General features: G+C 40.8%; 2 protein-coding genes across 2 annotated transcripts; both read right to left on the minus strand.

Moving 5' to 3' along the window:
- Positions 1 to 4,601: 4,601 nt before the first annotated feature.
- Positions 4,602 to 5,069, minus strand: sptssb (serine palmitoyltransferase, small subunit B). Its single transcript, XM_062386608.1, has one exon. The coding sequence runs from the start codon at positions 5,067 to 5,069 to the stop codon at positions 4,827 to 4,829; it is 243 nt and encodes an 80-aa protein (XP_062242592.1). The 3' UTR covers positions 4,602 to 4,826.
- Positions 5,070 to 9,394: 4,325 nt separating this feature from the next.
- On the minus strand, positions 9,395 to 19,247 carry nmd3 (NMD3 ribosome export adaptor). The gene is made up of 16 exons (XM_062386352.1): positions 19,178 to 19,247; positions 18,683 to 18,769; positions 17,707 to 17,841; positions 17,455 to 17,551; positions 16,827 to 16,907; positions 15,873 to 16,001; positions 15,310 to 15,400; positions 14,502 to 14,580; positions 13,800 to 13,896; positions 13,199 to 13,316; positions 11,990 to 12,135; positions 11,600 to 11,712; positions 11,002 to 11,074; positions 10,663 to 10,769; positions 10,097 to 10,167; positions 9,395 to 9,907 (listed from the first exon to the last, which is right to left on the minus strand). The coding sequence occupies exons 2-16, from the start codon at positions 18,724 to 18,726 to the stop codon at positions 9,774 to 9,776; spliced, it is 1,515 nt and encodes a 504-aa protein (XP_062242336.1). The 5' UTR covers positions 18,727 to 18,769; positions 19,178 to 19,247; the 3' UTR covers positions 9,395 to 9,773.
- Positions 19,248 to 20,017: the final 770 nt, after the last annotated feature.

Consider the following 20,017-nt stretch of genomic DNA (forward strand, 5'->3'; position numbering starts at 1 on the left):
CTCTGACAGCTCCCTTCAGCTTTTTGTTTCATATTAGATAAGTGTGCGCCCCCTGGTGAGTGAACCTCCTGCTCCTCCTCCTCCTCTTCATCATCACGGTGACATTAGTCCACACTCTGCAGCAGCACATAGACGAGCTGAGCTGCTGCTGCTTATCTGCCGGCCTGCTCGCCACCTGCCCGGACACAGGATCAGAAACACTGGACGGATGCAGATTACAAATAAGTAGTCAGTCCCGAAGGATCTGAATTTCTGCTGAGGCTGCAGATGATCTAATCAGAAACCATAGACCCAACCTTACATAACTTGAGAATTTACCTTTTTTTAAACTTCTATTTACTGGGAAGTATTTCCTTTATTATTTCAATCCACACCCATTGGGTAGAATAAAACATGTTGGACAGTTACAGATTCCAAGAAAAGGGTAATCATCATAGGAGTGGGAATAGAAGCATATCAGTCTCTCTCTGGACTTATTGAGCAAAGCTTTTTTATAGAACTTTGAAATATCCAGAAATGAACTGATTTGATTATACACATGTTGGATTTAACTTCTTAAAATCTCTTAATCTATACATTAAAAATCTTTGATATTCAGTATGTAAGTCAGAGAGGTCCTGACCACAGGCATATCAGTCTCTCTCTGAAATTATTGGTCAAAGTGTTTTACAGTACTTTGAGGTATCCTGAAATGGTCTATTCCACAGTGAAAATGTTGGACTTTAATTTGAAAAAATCTCTTAATCTATACAGTAAATATGTTTGATATTCAGTACACTGGTAATTTGAGAGGTCACAGTACTTTGAAATATCCAGAAATTTGATACTTGAAGCTAATCATGATAAAACATGGACCATTGTGTCCTATCTAATCCACTTTTGTTTTAAATTTACTCAGTTGAGCAAACTCAAAGTATTTTAGAGCCTTTGTTTTTCTCTGTGTAAGAAGCGTTTTAATAAAAAATTTGCTAAATTCATTTGGAAAATGTCTTCTGTAATTGTTTTTTAGCTGTAAAATCCTGGAAATTACTTTTTCTTATCATTACAAGGAAACTTATAGTTAAGAGTGTTTAACAAAGACCACACCTGAAGCACTACACCACACACACACGCCCAGCAGTGCAAACACTGTTCCCTCAAAACAAGCCGATTAAAAGACTTTGTGATTTACGTTCTTCTCGGGACAGATTTTATACCAATGACTCAAAAATGTGACCAAGGATTGTGAAATTTGGTTTGAAGAGTTTCAAAATCACAAGCCTAAGTTTTTTCAGTTTAATAATTAAGTTTCAAACTTCTAATCTATTGCCTCAGCCTTCACCCTTTTGTTCTACAGATACATGCATATTTGTTTTGCCCTGTCTTTTTGTTACCAATTGCCTTATTGTTTTGTACCAAACACACTATTGGGAACTTGAATGTGGGGACTGACGTAAAACCAAATGAAGGAATTCATGTCAATTTTTCTTCCTTTCCTGTCTCTCTCTCTCCCTCTCTCTCTATCTCTCTCTCTCTCTCTCTCTCTCTCTCTCTCTCTCTCTCTCCCCGTGTCTGTATCTCTCTCTCTCTCTCTCTCTCTCTCTCTCTCTCTCTCTCCGTGTCTGTATCTCTCTCTCTCTCTCTATCTCTCTCTCCGTGTCTGTATCTCTCTCTCTCTCTCTGACAGTTGCCAGGAGGTCCCTCAGGTTTTCTGTGGCAGAAACCGTCACAGACCACATGTAAACACAACAGAAACAATACACCGGCCCTCTGAGAGTGTTTGAGTGTGCCCCAAACTCTGCTTCCACCATGTCATTATGGAGATAAACTCTGGCTTCTTACCTCCTGCTCCACAAATTTACATGTGAAGTGTAAACACGAGTGCTCGTCAATGAGTCTGAGGCCAACTTTAAAAGAAAAAGGATAAGGAAAGGACAGGGCCAGAAAGGAGCTGAAGGAAGCGACAGGACAAAAAAGGAGGGGAAAAGCAAAGGATAGGAAAGGAGGGGAAAGGAAAGGATAGGAAGGACGAGGTAACGAAAGGAAGGGAAGGGAGAGAAAAGGAACAGGAAGAGTAGGAAAAGCAGATCACAGAAAGAAGATGGAAAGGAGACAAAAATGAAGATATGTCACAAAACCTTGGAAAACAAAAAAACAAGGTGGGGGTGTGTAGAGTAAAAAGTCACTGATCCCTTTTATCATCATTGGTTTAAATATAAGTGGTGCAGGCTTCAGATCAGCAGTCCTGCAGGTATGCACACATTACCTGCAGGAGGGAAAGTGGAGCCCATGGGCATTCATTCCTGCCCTGTCTTGGTAGAACTGGTTTGGGGACTCTGCCTCATTGTGTGAATTCACTTTATGTGGTGTAGTCTATTGTGTCAAGAACGAGTTGTTTTGCTCTTCTTTTCATTTCAAAGTACCAGCTGCGCTCCACTGAAGGCAAATCATGCTGCACGTTCATATCAGAAAAAAACAAACAGGGATGACAAAGTGAAGAGTCGTGAAGTGGCTTCATGTGACTTTATTTTCTAAATATTGCAATGGCGTGTTGCAATCGTGTATAAATAAAGCTTTCATTTAGCGAGTGGTGAAAAAAAAGCTCTTCAATCTTGGTAAAGAAAATATCTGAATCTACTGAACATGTTTAAAAAGGTAAATGGACTGAAAGAAAATAGAAACAATTCATGCATAAAAAACAATTTCAGGTAGATAAACAAATTGATGTGTAATTTATGGTCACAAAAGATCACACAGATATAAATAATCAAAACAAAACAAAAGGTTTGGTAATTGACATTGTAACCAGCCAAGCATTTACCAGTGTATATAAATATATAGCTCCATATAAATAAAGTTAACTTAGAGATCATCATCATACGGTAATTAGCGAGCCCTTGACCCAAAGCACAAATAATGAAAATTGATTGTAAGCACACATCTAAATGCTCATCACAACCACCACACCCACTGCCACTCCTTCTCTATAGATCAACTATAGGAGACCTTTCATCAGGTTTGCTCTTTGCATTCAGGCAAAATCTGGCTGCCTTTTGCATCTGACTGCAAACAGCTCAGCTTTGAGTTCAGTTGCTGTTGATGGAGGGAAGCGACATCATTAACAAAGCCAAGCCTCAAACACAAAGGTGTGTTGCATCAATATTTGCTCAGGCTCAGTGCAGAGCCCTGCTTCCAGACATACCAGCAGTGTAAAAAGAAAAGAGGAGATAAAGAGAAGAGACCGCACGCACATCTGCCGTTATTATGTCATGTTACACTTTAACCATAACTTCAACCAGTTAATCATCGAATGTTGCCCTGATACATTGCACAAAATTTCTATCAGCTCTCTATGTGATATATGAAACGTGCAGTGTGCCTCGCATCAGTCAGTGTTAGAGTCGATAAAGGCAACAGGCGATAGATAGTGTTCTGATCCAAAACCCCAGATCAACCAGGAGCATTAGGTGCATGCCAGAAACGTTGGGGTGAGTTGAGTCACAATCAGTAATGACATGGCAGCTAGTAGATACACACACACGCACACGCACACGCACACACACACAAACACACACACACACACCTACACACACACACACACACACACAAACACAGACTTTATTACGTCTTCTATTTCTCTGAAGGAAGCTTTCTTGCGTCTGTGTCTGAAATCCTCTGATCCACTCAGTCACCAGTCACTGTAATATAGACAGCCAGTGGTTTATACTCTTTAGTAATCGGTCAGCAGCGAATCCATAAAAATTCTGCCTCATCTCTGGTAGTTGTAGAAATCACCTTTTTTTAAACTAAAATCTAGAATCTAAAATCGGTAATTAACCCTAACCCCAATCTGCAATGCATTATGCATTTGGACTGTGGGAAGAAGCAGGAGGTAGAGTAAACAAACACAGATACTGGGAAAAAATGCAAACTTTGAAATGACACCTGTCAAACTGGGAATCGAACTGTGATTTAAAGTTTGAAAACTACACATTTCGGCAGACAGGTTGTGTTACAACCTTGGGGGAATTGTAAATTAAGTTTGAACCAATAAGTGAGGATCCATTAAAAGGCCCAATTGAGTTGTATGGGAAATGCAGGATCCAGTATTTTGCCATAAGAGTGAAGGTCACATCACACATATCAGAATGTATCAGTTCTCTTCTGATCAGTGAGCGCGAGAAGGTGAATAAAACATTATCTTACTGTGGCGAAGCAAATCCCAGCGGGTATGTTTGAGTATATGTGACCGTGTCTAATAACTCAAGATATCTTAAGATCTGCTGCTTTGCTTACAACCGCTCTCTTTGGGAATGATATCCTTAACAATTCCCCCAATTTTATGGAAGAAAAAACCACTGGGATGCATAGACTGTATAGCTCAAACGTCATGCCTGAGAGAAAAGAGTAGTGCTCTGTATTGAGGTGAGCATGTAAATCTACTCATGTATGATCCTATCATGCAAAACCGAGAGGTGGTATGTACTTAAAAATGACATATAGGTGAGGAAAGGAAAAGGAAAAGGACAAACAACATTCCATAAGACATTTCACCGTGAGGGTGTGAAAGTGAAGTACGGTCATGTGTCTAATACCATGGGGTAAGGCCAGAGGGTGTGGGATGTAAAGAAGATGGTAAGGCTCTGCTTTCCAGATAATTCCCAAAAGATCTTCGTATATTTTCAGATTCGATGAGCTGAGGTGACGGAGCGCTGCTGTTTCTGGATGAAGGTGGAGATGTGAGGAGGGGCTCAAGTTGCCCAGTTACAGGAAAAAGATTCGGGGTCTCGTGCTAATCCACCCAGTCGCTGCCTCTTTTCTCCTCCCGCCATATTCCTCTCCCTCTTTCAGTTCATGAGCGTCATGGTGCTCTTGGTCTGGCCACCGAAGACCCCGGAGAAGAACTCCAGTGCCAGGTGCATGTGGATGGGCACAAAGACGTACGAGGTGTAGATGACCATGGCGATGACGGAGAAGAGGATGGAGTTGAAAATGGACTTTTCCCACGGCTCCAGGACATAGATGCCGGTGATGAGCAGGTACTGGTAGTACAGCCAGGCCAGGTACTCCCTCAGGTTCTTGAAGATCATCCTATAGGCCGGATGAAGGAGAAAGAAAAAGGATATGAGTCCTAAGAAAGAGAAAGTGTGAAGATAAAGAGTGATTACAAGAATTTAACGCATGTTTTCTAAAGCATGCATGGTTCTCGTAGATAATTTCCACCACCAGGTGATTGTGTTGCTATATGGATAATAATTCTCAACTGATAAAAGAAGGCTTGTGAGGCTGTCTCCTTATTAATAGAGAGGAGTAAGGGGGACTTCAAGGGTCACCTTAAATGCTCTCATGTCCCTGGTGGAGCAATCAAGCTTCATTGAAGCTCGTTGTGTGGATAGAGAAATGCCCATGAAATTTAATTCACGGTGTCCCACATGGACGTAAAACCACACTCGCTTATTTTCTTGGCACACTTATTCTCACACTTGATACACACACACACATGTTCTCACACACATGGGACTATGTGGGGAAGGAGCAACAGTTTCACATCCTCACAGAGCATACAGGCAAAACAACACTTGTTTTAAGGCTTGGTTTGCACGGACAACACAATGAATGTGTTAAAGTGCTGTGTTCCATAAATCTGATAAAAAGCAGTGTTTATTTAAAGTTGAGGGCATGAAGGCGCCCTGCGGCCTCAGGTTCTAATAGAATCTGCTGCATAGGTAAGGGGGCGGGGCCAACAGGTGCTCTACAAGTTCTGCAAAAAACTTAAAGCAGATAGAATAGCAACGAGCACAGTGACACTAGCGTCTATACACAGGATGCAACCTAATGTACTTCCTTCAGCCTTTGAAGTAGAACTGTTGCACTGAAGTTATGTAAACCAGAACACTTCTTTTCATGGTTGTTATTATAATGTAATTATAAATATCTCCATCAATCAGTTGGGCTCACAAAAGCGAAATAACTGAGGCTTAAAGTTGTTCTTTCTGTCCAGATGTGCAATAATCAATGATTTGCACATCACCATGATAAAACATATTCCTCAGTGAATTTACATTTCGTTACTATGATTCTAAATGCTGTACAAAGGCTCTGTGTATCCTGTGTTGTGTTCAAACTGAATCTGGACACGGACTCACCTGAGCAGTGTGATTCCCTGGTGTGACCCACGCTGCTGGCGCTTAATGAGGCTGAGCCGCAGACAGCAGTCCGTCCCGCTGCTGCTCCGCTGTTTAGTGTCAACTCAAAAGCTGCCTCAGCAGTCTGCCACCGTCCTATATGTAGCACACTGACACCACACCCACTAACGCTGCCCACACTCACCTGGATGCGCAGATCGGGCAGGTGCAGGCGCAGAAGACTTTTACGCGCACAGGCCGGTGCGCGCGGTTTTACGCAGCGGGGGGGGAAACACGTCCTCGCATCAGAGGCGCGGGAGGAGTCGGTTTCTTAAACACCGGTTTATTTCAGTCATGTAAAGTCCAATGTTTTGTGCAGCATCTTTAAACTCTCTTCTCTCGTTGTGTCCGCATCCTCCCGCGCCTCTGTCCCTCCACCTCCTCCATCATCCTGACGCAGCGCCACCTCTGGCGTAGCAGGAGCCAAAAACAAGCAGAGGCAGCACTATTGTGTGTGTGTGTGTGTGTGTGTGTGTGTGTGTGTGTGTGTCTGTTTGTCTGTGTGTGTTTGTGTGTGTGTGTGCACTAACTCGTACTCTAGCCTCAGGATGTTTCTATGAGTCAGTATATGGAAAACTTACATTAAACAAACAATAATGAAACAATCTGTACAGGGGGGAACATCCTCAAGTAGGCTTAATGCAACGTGAAATTGCAGATAATGATGTAACGAGATTATTACTGAGGAGACCTGATTGGTCGAATGCGAGTGAAAAGGCCACTTTCCAATCTGTCCTCTGAAATCCCTGGTATATTAATTTATTTTATACATTTATATTCCACCTCAATGACTCTGAAAATGAAATCATCTTGGTTTAATGTCTAACATAAATACAACTATACCAACTACTCCAGAGCAGGGATTGGTAGTGGGTCATGCTTAACATTCATAAATCTATGTAATGTTGTCTCTTTTGTGTGTTGCATTTTATCTGAACCTAATAACATTTTCCTCATTGTTTATGGCAGGCCAAGTACTAAATGTAGTAAAAAGGAAGATATGTGGGTCACATCCTTAAGACGGAGTTATATATGATGGGATTTAACAAACGATCTCTATCCAAGGGTGTAAATAGTTTTTAGATTTTTTTGTTGAAATGTTCTGCTAAGCGTCACATCTACTACACTTCTCTTCTTTTTGTCCTGGGAGACGGATGCCTGTGACTCTTGGTGTTCTCCCCCTGTTGAAAAGGTTTTTTTGGGGGGAAGTATTTCCTCATTCTAGTTGAGGGTTAAGGAAGGAGGATGTTCCACCCTGTACAGATTGTTTTATGAGGACAACTGTGATTTGTGAATGTGGGCTGTACAAAGGAAATCTAGGTGTTTAACTGATGTGCAGAATCAGTGCTTTAAACTATATACACAAGCCAACATGTTGCTGAGCAAATCTGAAAAAGGTGGGATATGAATCAGAATTTTGCTCAAGATTCCATGATGGACTAGTACAAGCCACAGTTTTCTAGACTTGATGAGTGCTTATCAGTAATTTTTTTGTTATTCACATTCATACAGTGCATATATGTGCAACACTTGGTAGGTCTTTTGGGGTTTGTCCAAGTTTCTTTGGGCAAGATGCTGGACTGGCATTGTATCCCAGACCTTCTGGTTAGAGGACGGCCGCTCTACCCCCTCAGCCACAGCTGGTCCTGAGTGTGAAATTCAAACTGAACTAAACATTTTTTAAGTGATCTCCATATTCAGCTGCAGACTTTGCACAGTTCAGTTGTAGATCATAAACTCTGCGTCACTTCATCCTTTCCTCTGTGATGAGTCAAGATGAAACACAACACATGGATCCACTTTCACAATAAGGTCATTTTGAAGGCTACACTCTACACAGATGAACTCTTTGCCAGGGAGTTCCGAGTAGTTTTGCAGACACAGAAATTGTTTATAACTATGCAAATCTTATCTTGTCAGACAACTGTCTCTGCTCTATTCAGTCTTCAAGGATATAACCTGTGGTTTTCTCTTTAAACTCCCTCCTTGGACACGATTGAGGAAGTGTTTTTGCGTGAAATGAATAACTCAAGAAGTTCCTTATACCAAGAGAAAAATAGAAAACCCAAACCCTCCTGGAAAAGGTGTCTCTTTGTTTTGGGGCTATCAGACATACAGCTGGGAAACCTTATCTCCTCAATTCTCCTCATCCTGCAAGGGTCTGCTGACCTGCTCAGTTCTTACACATGATGCATTATTGACGTGTAAACAGGGCAGAGGCACACCGGCTACGCATGGACACACTCATGGATTTTGTTAGGGTCACCAGACCAAGGACGGGTTTGAAGTGCTAGACCCAGTTTATGAGTGGATGTGCATATTAACCAGCTCTTTGTAAAAGGTTTTGTGACACAGCTCACCCACTGTGGTCTCCAAGTGATCTGCTTCGCTGCAGGTACTGTGGGAATCATAATTCAAATCAGATCAAAGCCCTTAATCGGTCATGTTGTGAAAGCTCCAACTTCTCATTGGTTTTCTGATAGCTGTTCAGCGAGTGTGTGACACCAGGAATCCCAGGTAAAGACGTCTGGAAGCAACGAAACTGTTGGTCCAATGGTTGAGCTCAGGGAAAGTTGTCGAGAAAATCAGTCAACATTGTTTTTGCTGATCCCACAAACACACAAATACAACACCCAAACGGGATTCACCTCATTTACCTTCCCAAGTAGATCTGATTACCGTTAAGAACCAGTTCAGGTCTGTGAAAAACAAGACGCCTCCTCCTCCTCCTTGTTCATGTTAGACTGTGACACGTCACAAAGACTTAATTCTCTCTGATACACACATTCCTGAGGTGCGTTCCATTACATAGAGCTTCACGACAGTGGGTCATGCACAACATCTAGAGACTACAAGAATTTAAAGGATAGAAGTTTGGTTTAGATAAGTCCTCTAAGGAAGATAGTGTGTGAGGAACTGTTGTGGTTCTATGTTCTTAAAATCCCCCGACACAGTTTGATATTAACTTTGCTCTTTTAAGTCATTTTAAACCACCAGAGTTTTTCAGGTCGTCACATTCTGGGCGTCCACCATAGACTTTATATGTGTCCAAGGTAGCCATATGACAACATTTAACAGGTGAGGATCAGTTCACTGCAAGTGGGGTCTACCTCCCTTTTTTCAGTGGTCCAAAGCTCCCTCTGCTGGATGACTACAGCAACGCACTTAAAAACTTTTGATTCATTGAACGCATCACTCGCACCAAATCAAACACTGCACAGAGAGAGAGATTTGTGTAAAGTTTGCAGAGGAGCAAATATTTATTTGGAGAGAGTGAACTATAGTCACTCCATTTATAATTCACTTCAAAGATTATACACCACAAAAGGAGAAGAGAAGGAGAAATTACTTAAAATCTTAAATGTGCAGGTCCAGTAACTGAAGGTCCCGTTTCTCAGAAGAAACTAATCTGTTACTTAGTGGCACCGATATAATCCACATTTAACTAACTCAACTGTGATGATTCATTGCTATCAACACAAAGCCTCAATCGATTGTTTGAATCCCTCATCAGTCGTGTCAGTTCAGAATTAGCTTTCTTGTTGATGTCCTCCTCAGTGGACCTGCGTGCGACAGATGAGCCCTCAGTGACACACTGATGGCGACTGGTTATTCTGTCATCATGTCTGCGCCATCTCCTCCGGTGGCGTCTGATAGGGTGAGCTCCTCCAGCATCTCCGTCAGGGAAATACGTGGCGCTCCATCATCCTCGGCGTCGCTCTCCACAGGGATCTTTGACGCATCTGAAATAAAAACAAAATCAGCATCTCATCATTAACTATCCAATAAATCATCAGTAATTAACTGTGCAACGACTTCTATCAGCACTAAAAATTTGTGAAAGCTTCAAAATAGAAATAATTGCACAGCAGGGCTGAAGTCTCTTAGGAAATGGAGGCAGCGGCCCGGTGTGCGGTGTCCCAGCTGCTCACCTTTGTAGATGTTGACATTCTTCCTCAGAGCCTCGTCCTCCTCTAGGTCCTCGAGGAAGTCCTGGTATTGTCTGAAGACAGAAAAGCTCATTTAGACCAAACCCATGTGGCACGGCAAAACAGAAAAAACACACAAGCACAGGATACATGGCATTCTTGGCGAGGTAGCCAACTATTCATCAACAATTAAAAACAATGTCTTGGCTGCTCAGCTTTATTCTGAGTCACTGACATAGACACTATCCTGGTGGTGTTAAACTGCACAGAAGCAGGACGTGTATCAGTACGCAGCTGAAATGAGTTCCAGACAAACGCCCTCTTCACTCCCTTTTGATTACCATTTAGCTGTTTAAGAAAAAGTCGAGCCTCACACAGACGAGTGCATTGTTGGTTTGGTCAAGATTTGCTCACAATATGAAAACTATGTCTCCAGCCTTGTGCTTTGAAAGCAAAGTAATTAATCATCAGAGACAGCTCTTTAGAAAATGACAGGTTTTGACTGAGATGGAAAATTGTGAAGCTTAAACTGTTACTTTAGATTTATGTGGTTTATGTTACAATCCCACCTCTCATCATCTGTGTTGTTGTCTTCACGGTCTCGGGCCATCTCCTCCAGTTTCCAGTTCCTGCGCTTCACCCTCCTGCTGCGGTCGTAGCTCTTCTTGATCAGCACCTTTCACAGTTCCCATTGTACAAATTACAACACTGAAACAGACAGACTTCATTTTTGTTGTGTGGATCTGTGTTGGATTTCAACATCTTTGCCCAGAATGTTATCAAAACTACAGTCAGCTCAATGTGCTGCCACTAGAGGTCAGTGTTAAACAAGTCCATAGCTGCTAAAGGCATCTGAAGCTCATCTATATTCACTAAGGATGTTTAGAGAAGTGCAGGTCGAGTCTTACCACATCAGGAACGCGGTGAGGATTCATCTTATTCAGGTGCTCGTCATTGATGTTGGAGTTGGCAAAATCAAACCTGAGTGATGAGAAGTGAATGTGTCGTTAAGTGTCAAACTCACAGCTTGTGATCTGTCCTTACTGTCAACCTTAGACTTTTCATAAACATGGACATGACAGCTCCCTTATAGTGAAGCCAAAGCATCTCAATCAGCCCCTGGTGGCTGTCTGCAGTATAGGCCATAAACCACACCTCCACCATGTGAGTGGATGGGACATAAACCAAACTAAAGAGTTAAGTAAATTTTCCTCAAAGATGGTTTCTATAAATTTAGGTTGTTATTGTCACTTGTTGGTCAGTTTGGTTTTAATTAGTTATTCAGTGCTATAAAACTAGGTGAAACATGATTGACAGCTGAGACTGAACTGCGTTTGGTCAAATATCAGCTGAACCTTGACAGCTACTGCACAGACTGGTTCCAAATGAAGGAACAAGATGGCAGCTTTCATATCCAGGATAACTTGCTTCATTTCTAATTGTTGGAAGTAGGTGTAGATGCGTCGTCCATTTTTATAAACTATGAAGTCAACCCTTGACACTCACCCTAACACCATGTCGCCGATGTTGAGCAGGTGGCCAAGGAATGTGCGGCAGTGATATTGCTGACTGGTGTTCATCTCTGAGGTTTTCTGAACCCACACCTCAGCCAGGATGTGCTGTAAGACACAAGAACACACAAAATAGGGAATATAAATGAGTTTAAAGCCATTATGCTCATGTTCTACTCCACAAACTGGATTTTGACAATTGCATCGATAATAACACAACAACCAAACAGAGGGACGAGAGCTGAGATTGTCCCTAAACCCCCGCTGTCACTTAAAAGCATGGAGGTTCAGGGATAATGTAATGGACCGATATTGATTTTACTTCCAAAGAGGAGAGCTATGTTCCCGCTAATGCTGTTCTGCAATAACACACACACACACTCACCCTAGTGGACCTCAAGCCCGCTCCTGCACCCAGCTTCTGGTCCCTGATGATGTCAATGTCCATCACGATGAACTCCTCCAGTTGACGTGGGTTACAGAGATTGTTGAAGGGGGCACGCCAGTAGGTGTTCCCATCCACCTCGGCAACTAGTGGACAAGACGTCAGTCAGAAAGTCTGAGCACAAATTATACAACACATTCTAAAGATCTTAATCTAAAAGCCATATGGGAACTGTGCGCTAAAAATGGGTATGCCAGCCAAAGCATTTTTCAACCAGACAGGAATGACACGTTTCTGTCTGTAATGCAAATAAAGCAAAAATAACAGCAACAAATATTTTAAGTACAGAACTTAATTGCTTACTGCAGCACAAATATACCAAACAGAGCTCAGCCTCCGGGGCCGTTTCTGTTCCTCAGCTTCCTTCAAAAACTTTCTGCAACAGAAATAGCCTGCTCTTTGAAGAGTAATTACAAACGTGTGTGTGTGTGGGCCGCTTCCAAAATGTCAGCGTTCTGCTGAGGAACGTCACAGCTTCTCACATGAGTGAATACCCCAGATAGAGAGGAAAGGCCTCATCACTAATTGTAAGCACATTTACATTGATTTGAAACCTCTCAGATTAAGCACACTTTGCTCTGACAGCAGGCAGAATCCAGAATTTGGCTTTTTTTCCTTGAGCGCGTGAGTTCCTGTGACGCGGAGCAGAAGGAAGCTGTTGAGTTTAACGACGATGATGAACATGTGCTCAACAGACCGAGGTCAGCTTAGTTCTGCTTTAAAGAATTCAACATGAGCAATGACTCAGTTACTCACTGAACACTTTATTAGGGACAGCATATTAATAATGGGAAGGGTCGACGTCTGCTCTCAAAACAGCCTCTATTCTTTGTGGCATGGATGCAGGATGTTTTGAAACTTTGATTTGAGATTATGATGTTGACGTCTCTTCTGCAGGGTTGCTAGCTATCTATTGTTCAAACATTTTCTATTAAACTCAGATCTTCTGTTTTGGGAGGTCACTGAAGTCCAAATTGACCTTACTCAATTATCATGTAATGACTTTTAAAATAATAATTATGATGTTTATGATAAGTTGCTGATATAATATTCCATTCATATTCCTGTTTACCCGCCCACTGCAGCTATATTTGATCATAACAGGATATGTTCTTGTGGTATTGGTCTGTGGTGTAAAGAGTCACTCACTCTGCAGGGTGTTTGGATCGATGAGGTGAATCGTGCTGGTGACACGGGTGCACACGCACAGTTGACCCATGTTCCCCAGGCTCTGAGCGAGACGTGGTGAGAGACACACGACATTGTCCTGGCAACAAAACACAACACAGAGTCAAAAACAACTCACAACCAAAAGAATACAGCAACTGCTTGAACGCTACTCTTCCAAGTCCTGTCTTTATGTATTGAATTGACCCTGTACGGACACTATTTAAACCCCACAAATGGGATTAGGCAGCTATAGAAAATGATAAAAACATTCCTGCTACAAATCTCTTTCCTTACCTTTCCTAAATCCATTTGAACTAAATCAGTGAATTCCACCTATTATCACTAGTCAGTGTAAAAAACAACAGTATTCCAGCCTAGGGTCCAGACGGTTTCTGCATATCAGCAGAACATTTGACAGCTTTCTAAGATAACATCTTCACTGAATGTGTAAAGAAACATGACAGGTCTGTCAAGACTGAAGCTCTAAGCAGCGTCCAACATTCAACGTGCGGATCAATTGAGAGTGAGGGAAAATAAATCCACCTAGAATGAAGAACAGAGACAGGACACAGGTGCGTACCTTGCAGACGGGTACAATCTCCATAGAGAAGGTGCTCTTGTAGTTGAACGTGTTTGAGTGGATGTCATGAGAGATGAGGCGCTGGGATGTCTTTGACCTTTAAAAAGGAAAGAATTGATCATTACTATAACTAATAGCATCACATTCTCTTACAAATCTTTGCTTGAAATTATAAAAGCTGAATCTATGTAGTCACAATCAGATTGAAAACTGTGTTCTGTACATGTAAAACTACTCATTACAGTACACGATCCAGTAACTAACTTAATCTCAATGACACTGCCTGATTACATAAAGATTAAATAAAATAAAAACATATGGGTTAATAAACAGGGAATATGGACTGTGTAAGTATCATGACCGGAGAGCAACTGATTAATCAACTGATGTCAACATCTAGTTTGCCAATATGAAAACTTACTTTACAGAATAAACAATGCTTAAGAAGATATGCATCTAAGTTGAAATTTGATGTTAAATATATACATTTTCTTAATTCTGATTCTTCAAATTTTAGTATATTTAATCTATTTGTGTTTTCTTTTTGCTTATGGTTTTCTTAATTAGGTTTATGGTTAAAATGTAAAATAACTAAAATCAATCAAATTTCTGTCTGGTGTATTATAACCACATTTTAGGATTAATTGCCAATTTATAAATGATGGCGGACATATCTGTAACGTATTCAAAGCATTTGCTCACTTGCAGGGCGAGGTGCACTGGAGGAAGTCCACCATCTTCTGAGCATGCTGCTTGGAGCCATAGTAGAAATCAATCCCGTCTGAGAGAGATGGGCAAATAGCACCAATAAATGAATCACAGGTGCACTTCACAGGTCATCACCTTCTGAACTCATGTGCATGCAAACACCCCCCCCTACACACACTCACACACACTTGGAGTTGGATGACGAAGGGAGAAAGTATGGAAGCCACATGTTGTAACCTCCATGTAGCTTTTAAGTCCTGCCAGGATGTGGAGCCGATTTAAATTACACCAACGGGCCAAACTCTGCCTCACAGTCCTGTTTAACAGCACAGAGAGGTGCCGCTGAGCTATCACCCCCTAGCTGACTTGTGTTTGTGTGTGTGTGTGTGTGGTGGCACCGAGTGTCTCTAAACAGGGTCTGAAGCTGTCTTGCATTGCAGAAATCTGGTATGGAATGTCTGCTCTGATTACAGCACACTGATTAGACACACCACGCATGCTCCTCTGAGGCCCACACAAGGACAGCTGTATGATGCGATTGGCGCCGGTGATATGCATGCATGGCTTGCTGTCTGCTACGCGAGAGCGGTAGGTAATTAACACTGGACACATCATTATGTTCGGCTTAGATTTAATCCAAACTAGTTACACTGGTATTGAATGAAGTTTCCCACTTCTCAGTGTAAGTCTGTTTGAGGCCCTGACGAAAACAACACGCCCGTCCCTTTGAAGATTTCTATATCATATATATGTATATATATGTAAAAAAATGTATGCATTTAATCATATTCCATTGACTCACCATTGATTTCTTTGATGTTCAGGGCATTCTGGTGGAGTTTATGCTTGAGGATCAGCTGCTCTAGATAGTAGAATGTCTTTTTATGGGGCGTCTGTTGGAAAAAAAGACAAATCTGAGCATCATTATAGAGTTACAGAATATATAGTTACCTTCAGCCCCATGAGCCAATATTTACACATTTATTGGTGTAAAAATGTGATTAACAGCTTGAAATCTGCTAAACCCAGTTGCCATTTTTGACCTTTCAGAAAAAATACCCCAGTTTAAGGTTCAGAGTGTAGAATTTAGTGACATATAGAATTAAAGGACAATTATAAAGTTATTACCTTTGCAGGTCATTAGTTTTATTTACTTTACCTTCTGAAGTCCTTATGTTGGATACGCATATCAGACTTACTGATGTTTAACTACTAATGCTACAATTTATCAACAAATACGTCATAAAACGAAGTGCATTGAGAGACATCCATAATGTATTTAAGACTATTTTAAAAAGCTGAAAACTTTGAGTCTAGTTTGCATAATGTAAAGCAGGAAGAGAATATATTTTTAAAATATCACACCTTCTGCCTAACTTGCACCACGGCCTTCCAGAAGTCCTTGGCTTCCACACGGTGGCAGTCGTCACACATCTGCGACAGGACGACAAACTCCACCACAAACACTTGCTGCAGGATCGCACCATTCATCACCTGAAGAAGCAAACACAGCAACAAGTCAAACATGGCTTGTTGCAAACAGGCTACAGCAAGTCTGTGCCTTCAGTCGTTTCATAACCAGGTGTTTTGGGAAAAAAGATGTTTTCATTATTCTGGTTTGGAGCCTTTAAGAGGACGTCAGACCACTGGGATCACAAGACAGTATTTAGGAGACCATCAGATGGCCAAAGAAAAGAGTTGGCTCAGAGACACAGAGCTCAGGTTCTCACTAAAGGTCAAGGAGATGAGATGACAGCTACTGGCAACACACAAACCTCACTCAAAAACAGACAGCTCTGTTTTAAAGAGTTTATATCTAGTTTATCTAAATGCCATCATATGATTCTCAATGACACCGAACAAGTAAATACTGTTATTTTGCTGATGTTCTCAGTTACATGTGGTTTCTGTCTCTGTCTGTCCTGGGAGAGGGATCCTCACATGTTGCTCTCTGTGAAGTGTCTGTCGTTTTTTTTCTCCCTGTTAATAGTTGTTTTTCCACCTTACTCTTGTTGAGGGTTAAGAACAGAGGATGTCGCACCTTATTAAGCCCCATTAGACAAACTGTGATTTGTAAATATGGGCTATACAAAATAAAATAAGATTGATTGAACCATTATGGTAACTGGATGTATACATCACACATTCATTTGGCCCCCGGTAAATAAAGATATTAATTCCATCACATACTGTGCTTTCTACTAATTACCACCTAAAAAAGAGCCCAGATAACCTTTAGAAGAAAACAATCATTGTATCAGTTTCAAACCATTTGAATGTGATTCTCCCACACTCATCACTTCCACTATGTTTTCTTACCTCTTTCTGTATGGTCAGTTTCACCTTGATCCTTTTAGAATGTGGCTCCGTCCACAGGAAGCCTGCGTCAATAAGACGAATCTGTGAGGAGAGGGCTGCAGTGAGTCCATGAAGTAGCATGAGCCATGATTACACTAAAGTTCTGTGGCACCCATGGTGCATTATATGATGAAAAGACAGAAACATAAGGAGGACAAAAAAGACCTGCAAAGAATCTTATTATCATGGAGATTAGTTTATTATTCCTATGAATTGTAATACTATTATATATTATTGATAACATTTTATAGTTATTTTAGAGCACATTAAATTAACCAATAAGTAATTTTTCTGAAAATAAAACAGCACATATTTTAAGAACTGATTAATTAAAATCAGATACATTCACTCATTTGGCTTCTCCCGAGTAGAGATTTGTTCATCCTAGACTGAATCTCTTTGGACTTTTGCCAACAGGCTGAATAAAATCAGAAGATCTGCAGCAGTAACTTTTTTTTTATAAAAAAAGCATTTATCACAATATTCTGACATTTAATTGACAAAACAACTAAAGCATTATCCCAAAATATATTCAGACGACAAATTAATAATGGCTGGAGGTCTGAAGTTTAGGAAGTATCACACTCACTTTGGTCATTGAGCTCTTGAGTTTCTTCAGGCACAGTGCCAGTAGTTCCCTGGACTCAAGGGCACACTGCATCCAGGTGGTCGGAGGCTGCAAGTACCTGCATGAGAGAGGAAGATTTACGTTCACGCCTCAACTTCCCCAAGAAAAGTTCCACCACAAAAGAAACTTTTAAAACTTATATTATATATATATTTTCTGGAAGGAAACAATTGTGTAATCTGTACTATTTTAAATAAATGCTTTAAAACCAACCTCTCACACTGCTTGCAGAAGTTTACTGTGACTTGCTTGGGGATTCCCTCTGAGATGTCGACCTGAGTACGTAGGCAGGCGACACACATGTTGGCCGGATTGGGAGGAATAGGGACACCACAGGTGCAGCACAGGCTGTAGAGGAACAAAAGTTTGTAAAAATAAATGATGTGGCATCAAACTAATTGTAACAAACATAACATTATACAAGAGAAATTCCACTTAACTTTACTACAGACCACCTACAATATAATTTACTCATCGTTATCCTCAACCTTTGAATCAGTCAGTGATTTAACATTATTTTTAGCATAGTATGCATGTCAGTTCAATATCTTTGGTTTGGTCAGAATAACATTTATTTTGAGCTACAGATCAGCTACAACCCCAGATTGTTTAGAAAATGTCTCCCTTTGCTTTAAAATTCAAAACTTAAGAACCAGCGCACAAACATCAACCCTTTCTAGTCGAAAAATCTGTCAAATTTATGTGGTCTTATATCATCTAGGGGCCATTTTTACCCTGGTGTGATGGGGCTATAAATGAATCAGAGCCATCACCAATAGTAGTAATTAGCAATACTGACATGTGATTCTGATTCAGCTATTGAGGAGAAAGGGAAGTTTGTCCAAAAATACTGAGTGACACTGTTTGGAATCTACTCTCAAATTTGTGAAAACATTATCTTTGGGAAGCATGAAATTGCTACTTCATTGCTTTTTTAACACATCTACACCACATTGAACCAGATCAAGATCGGAAACAACTTCACTTTCATTTATCAAATCTGTCACAGATTTTCCCTGAGAAGGTGGTTCAGAATTTCAAGGAAACACCAAAAAAGCTGAAAATGTTCACATCTTGGACTAATTGGAAGTTAGAGTTATGGAGTCTAGATCAATGTTGTGATGAGTTGGACTTTCACATAAAAACTGCATATTCAACAATATAAAGTGGGTTTACATGTTTCACTTACATGTTCCCCTGGCTGCTTGTGGCAGGAGCTTGCATGTACTCCATCCTTGTGACGGTGACAGGTCCGTGTCAGTGAATCTCTGTGAAGCTGTGAGAACAGAAACATGTCAGATTTAAATGGCTCTAATCGAAGATAGGACAGTAGCAGCCCTGCTAATAAATAGCTAACGTTAGCTTGTAGCGATGCAAAGCGTAGAACTACTAACGTGATCAAATAGCAGAAAATAACAATATTCATTCTCGTTACTGATGTGTTCAGACTCGGAAAGAGAGGAACAGGTGAACATTTCTAAATCTTTGAAGAGCACATGCTAACCGAGGCTTTAGATTCCGTGGGAGACAGTTAGCAACCGAGGCTAAAAAGCTATTTCTGTCGAGCAATTCTACCAGAAACAAGCAAAAGACTTCATAAAAACGTGATTCCATTGTTAAAGTTGGTAAGAGCGGCTATGAAAGTAAACGTAGAGAAGTAATTTTGGTCAGAGAGTTAACTCACGTTGTGATGGAGTTCCTCCACGTTTTCCACTCAGAGGACCCGGAGTGATGACGTCGCTCAGGCGTCAAAGACCTCGGGACTGTCTATGTGTGCCTGAACAAATTTCCCCAAAACAAATAAAATAAGTTAAATTGAATTTAAAAATAGGACACATCAACCAAATAAAAAGTCTGCTTTAATAAGACTTTCATCGTATTGTACTTAAAAAATTTAAATCCACGGAAAAAAAGAGAAGCCCATGAAAGAACATGAGAGAAAAAAAACTTTGTTCTATTTAGGTTGACATTCTGCAACTTGTTATCAGTAGGTCAAACATAATGTTTATTACTTTAAATGACAGACTATATAGTTCAGGCTAAGCTATCAAAGTGAACATAGAACCACAAAAATTATATGGAAATGTATTTTTCACTGTATCTCCTTCAACCCAATGCCTGAGTCTAATTCCATATAATTTTAAATGGATAGTTCACACAAAAATGCAATTTCTTCCATTATCTAGTCACCACCATGCCGATGGACAGGTGGGTGAAGTGGTTGAGTCCACAAAAAAACTTTTGGAGCCTCAGGGGTAAACAGTGTTGCAGGTAAATCCAATATAATCAAAGTAACTTGGGATCAATTCTTCAAACGTTATGTTATTTTACCGTTGTTTTTTACGTTTTTTAGAAATGGTCTCCATCTACTTTAATTCTATTGGATTGTGCTGCAAAGCTGTTTTCCCCTGAGATTCCAAAAGTGTTCTGTGGACCAAAACACTTCACCCACCCCTCCATCGGCATAGTGGTGATTTGATATATGTATAAAGAAGATTTTGTCAGAGTTCAGTGTTTTAGATAC

Source organism: Platichthys flesus, chromosome 4 (assembly GCF_949316205.1).
Source record: "Platichthys flesus chromosome 4, fPlaFle2.1, whole genome shotgun sequence".
Taxonomy (NCBI): Eukaryota; Metazoa; Chordata; class Actinopteri; order Pleuronectiformes; family Pleuronectidae; genus Platichthys; species Platichthys flesus.

Bases quoted from the DNA above. Each gene is read 5' to 3' on its own strand.
- nmd3 (XM_062386352.1), bottom strand. From the start codon at position 18,726: ATGGAGTACATGCAAGCTCCTGCCACAAGCAGCCAGGGGAACAT. The intron at 14,581-15,309 runs GTGAGTCAATGG...CATCTCTCTCAG, and splicing joins GAACATCAAAGAAATCAATG to ACGGGATTGATTTCTACTAT. The intron at 12,136-13,198 runs GTGAGTGACTCT...CTTGTCCACTAG, and splicing joins CGATCCAAACACCCTGCAGA to TTGCCGAGGTGGATGGGAAC.
- sptssb (XM_062386608.1), bottom strand. From the start codon at position 5,069: ATGATCTTCAAGAACCTGAGGGAGTACCTGGCCTGGCTGTACTACCAG.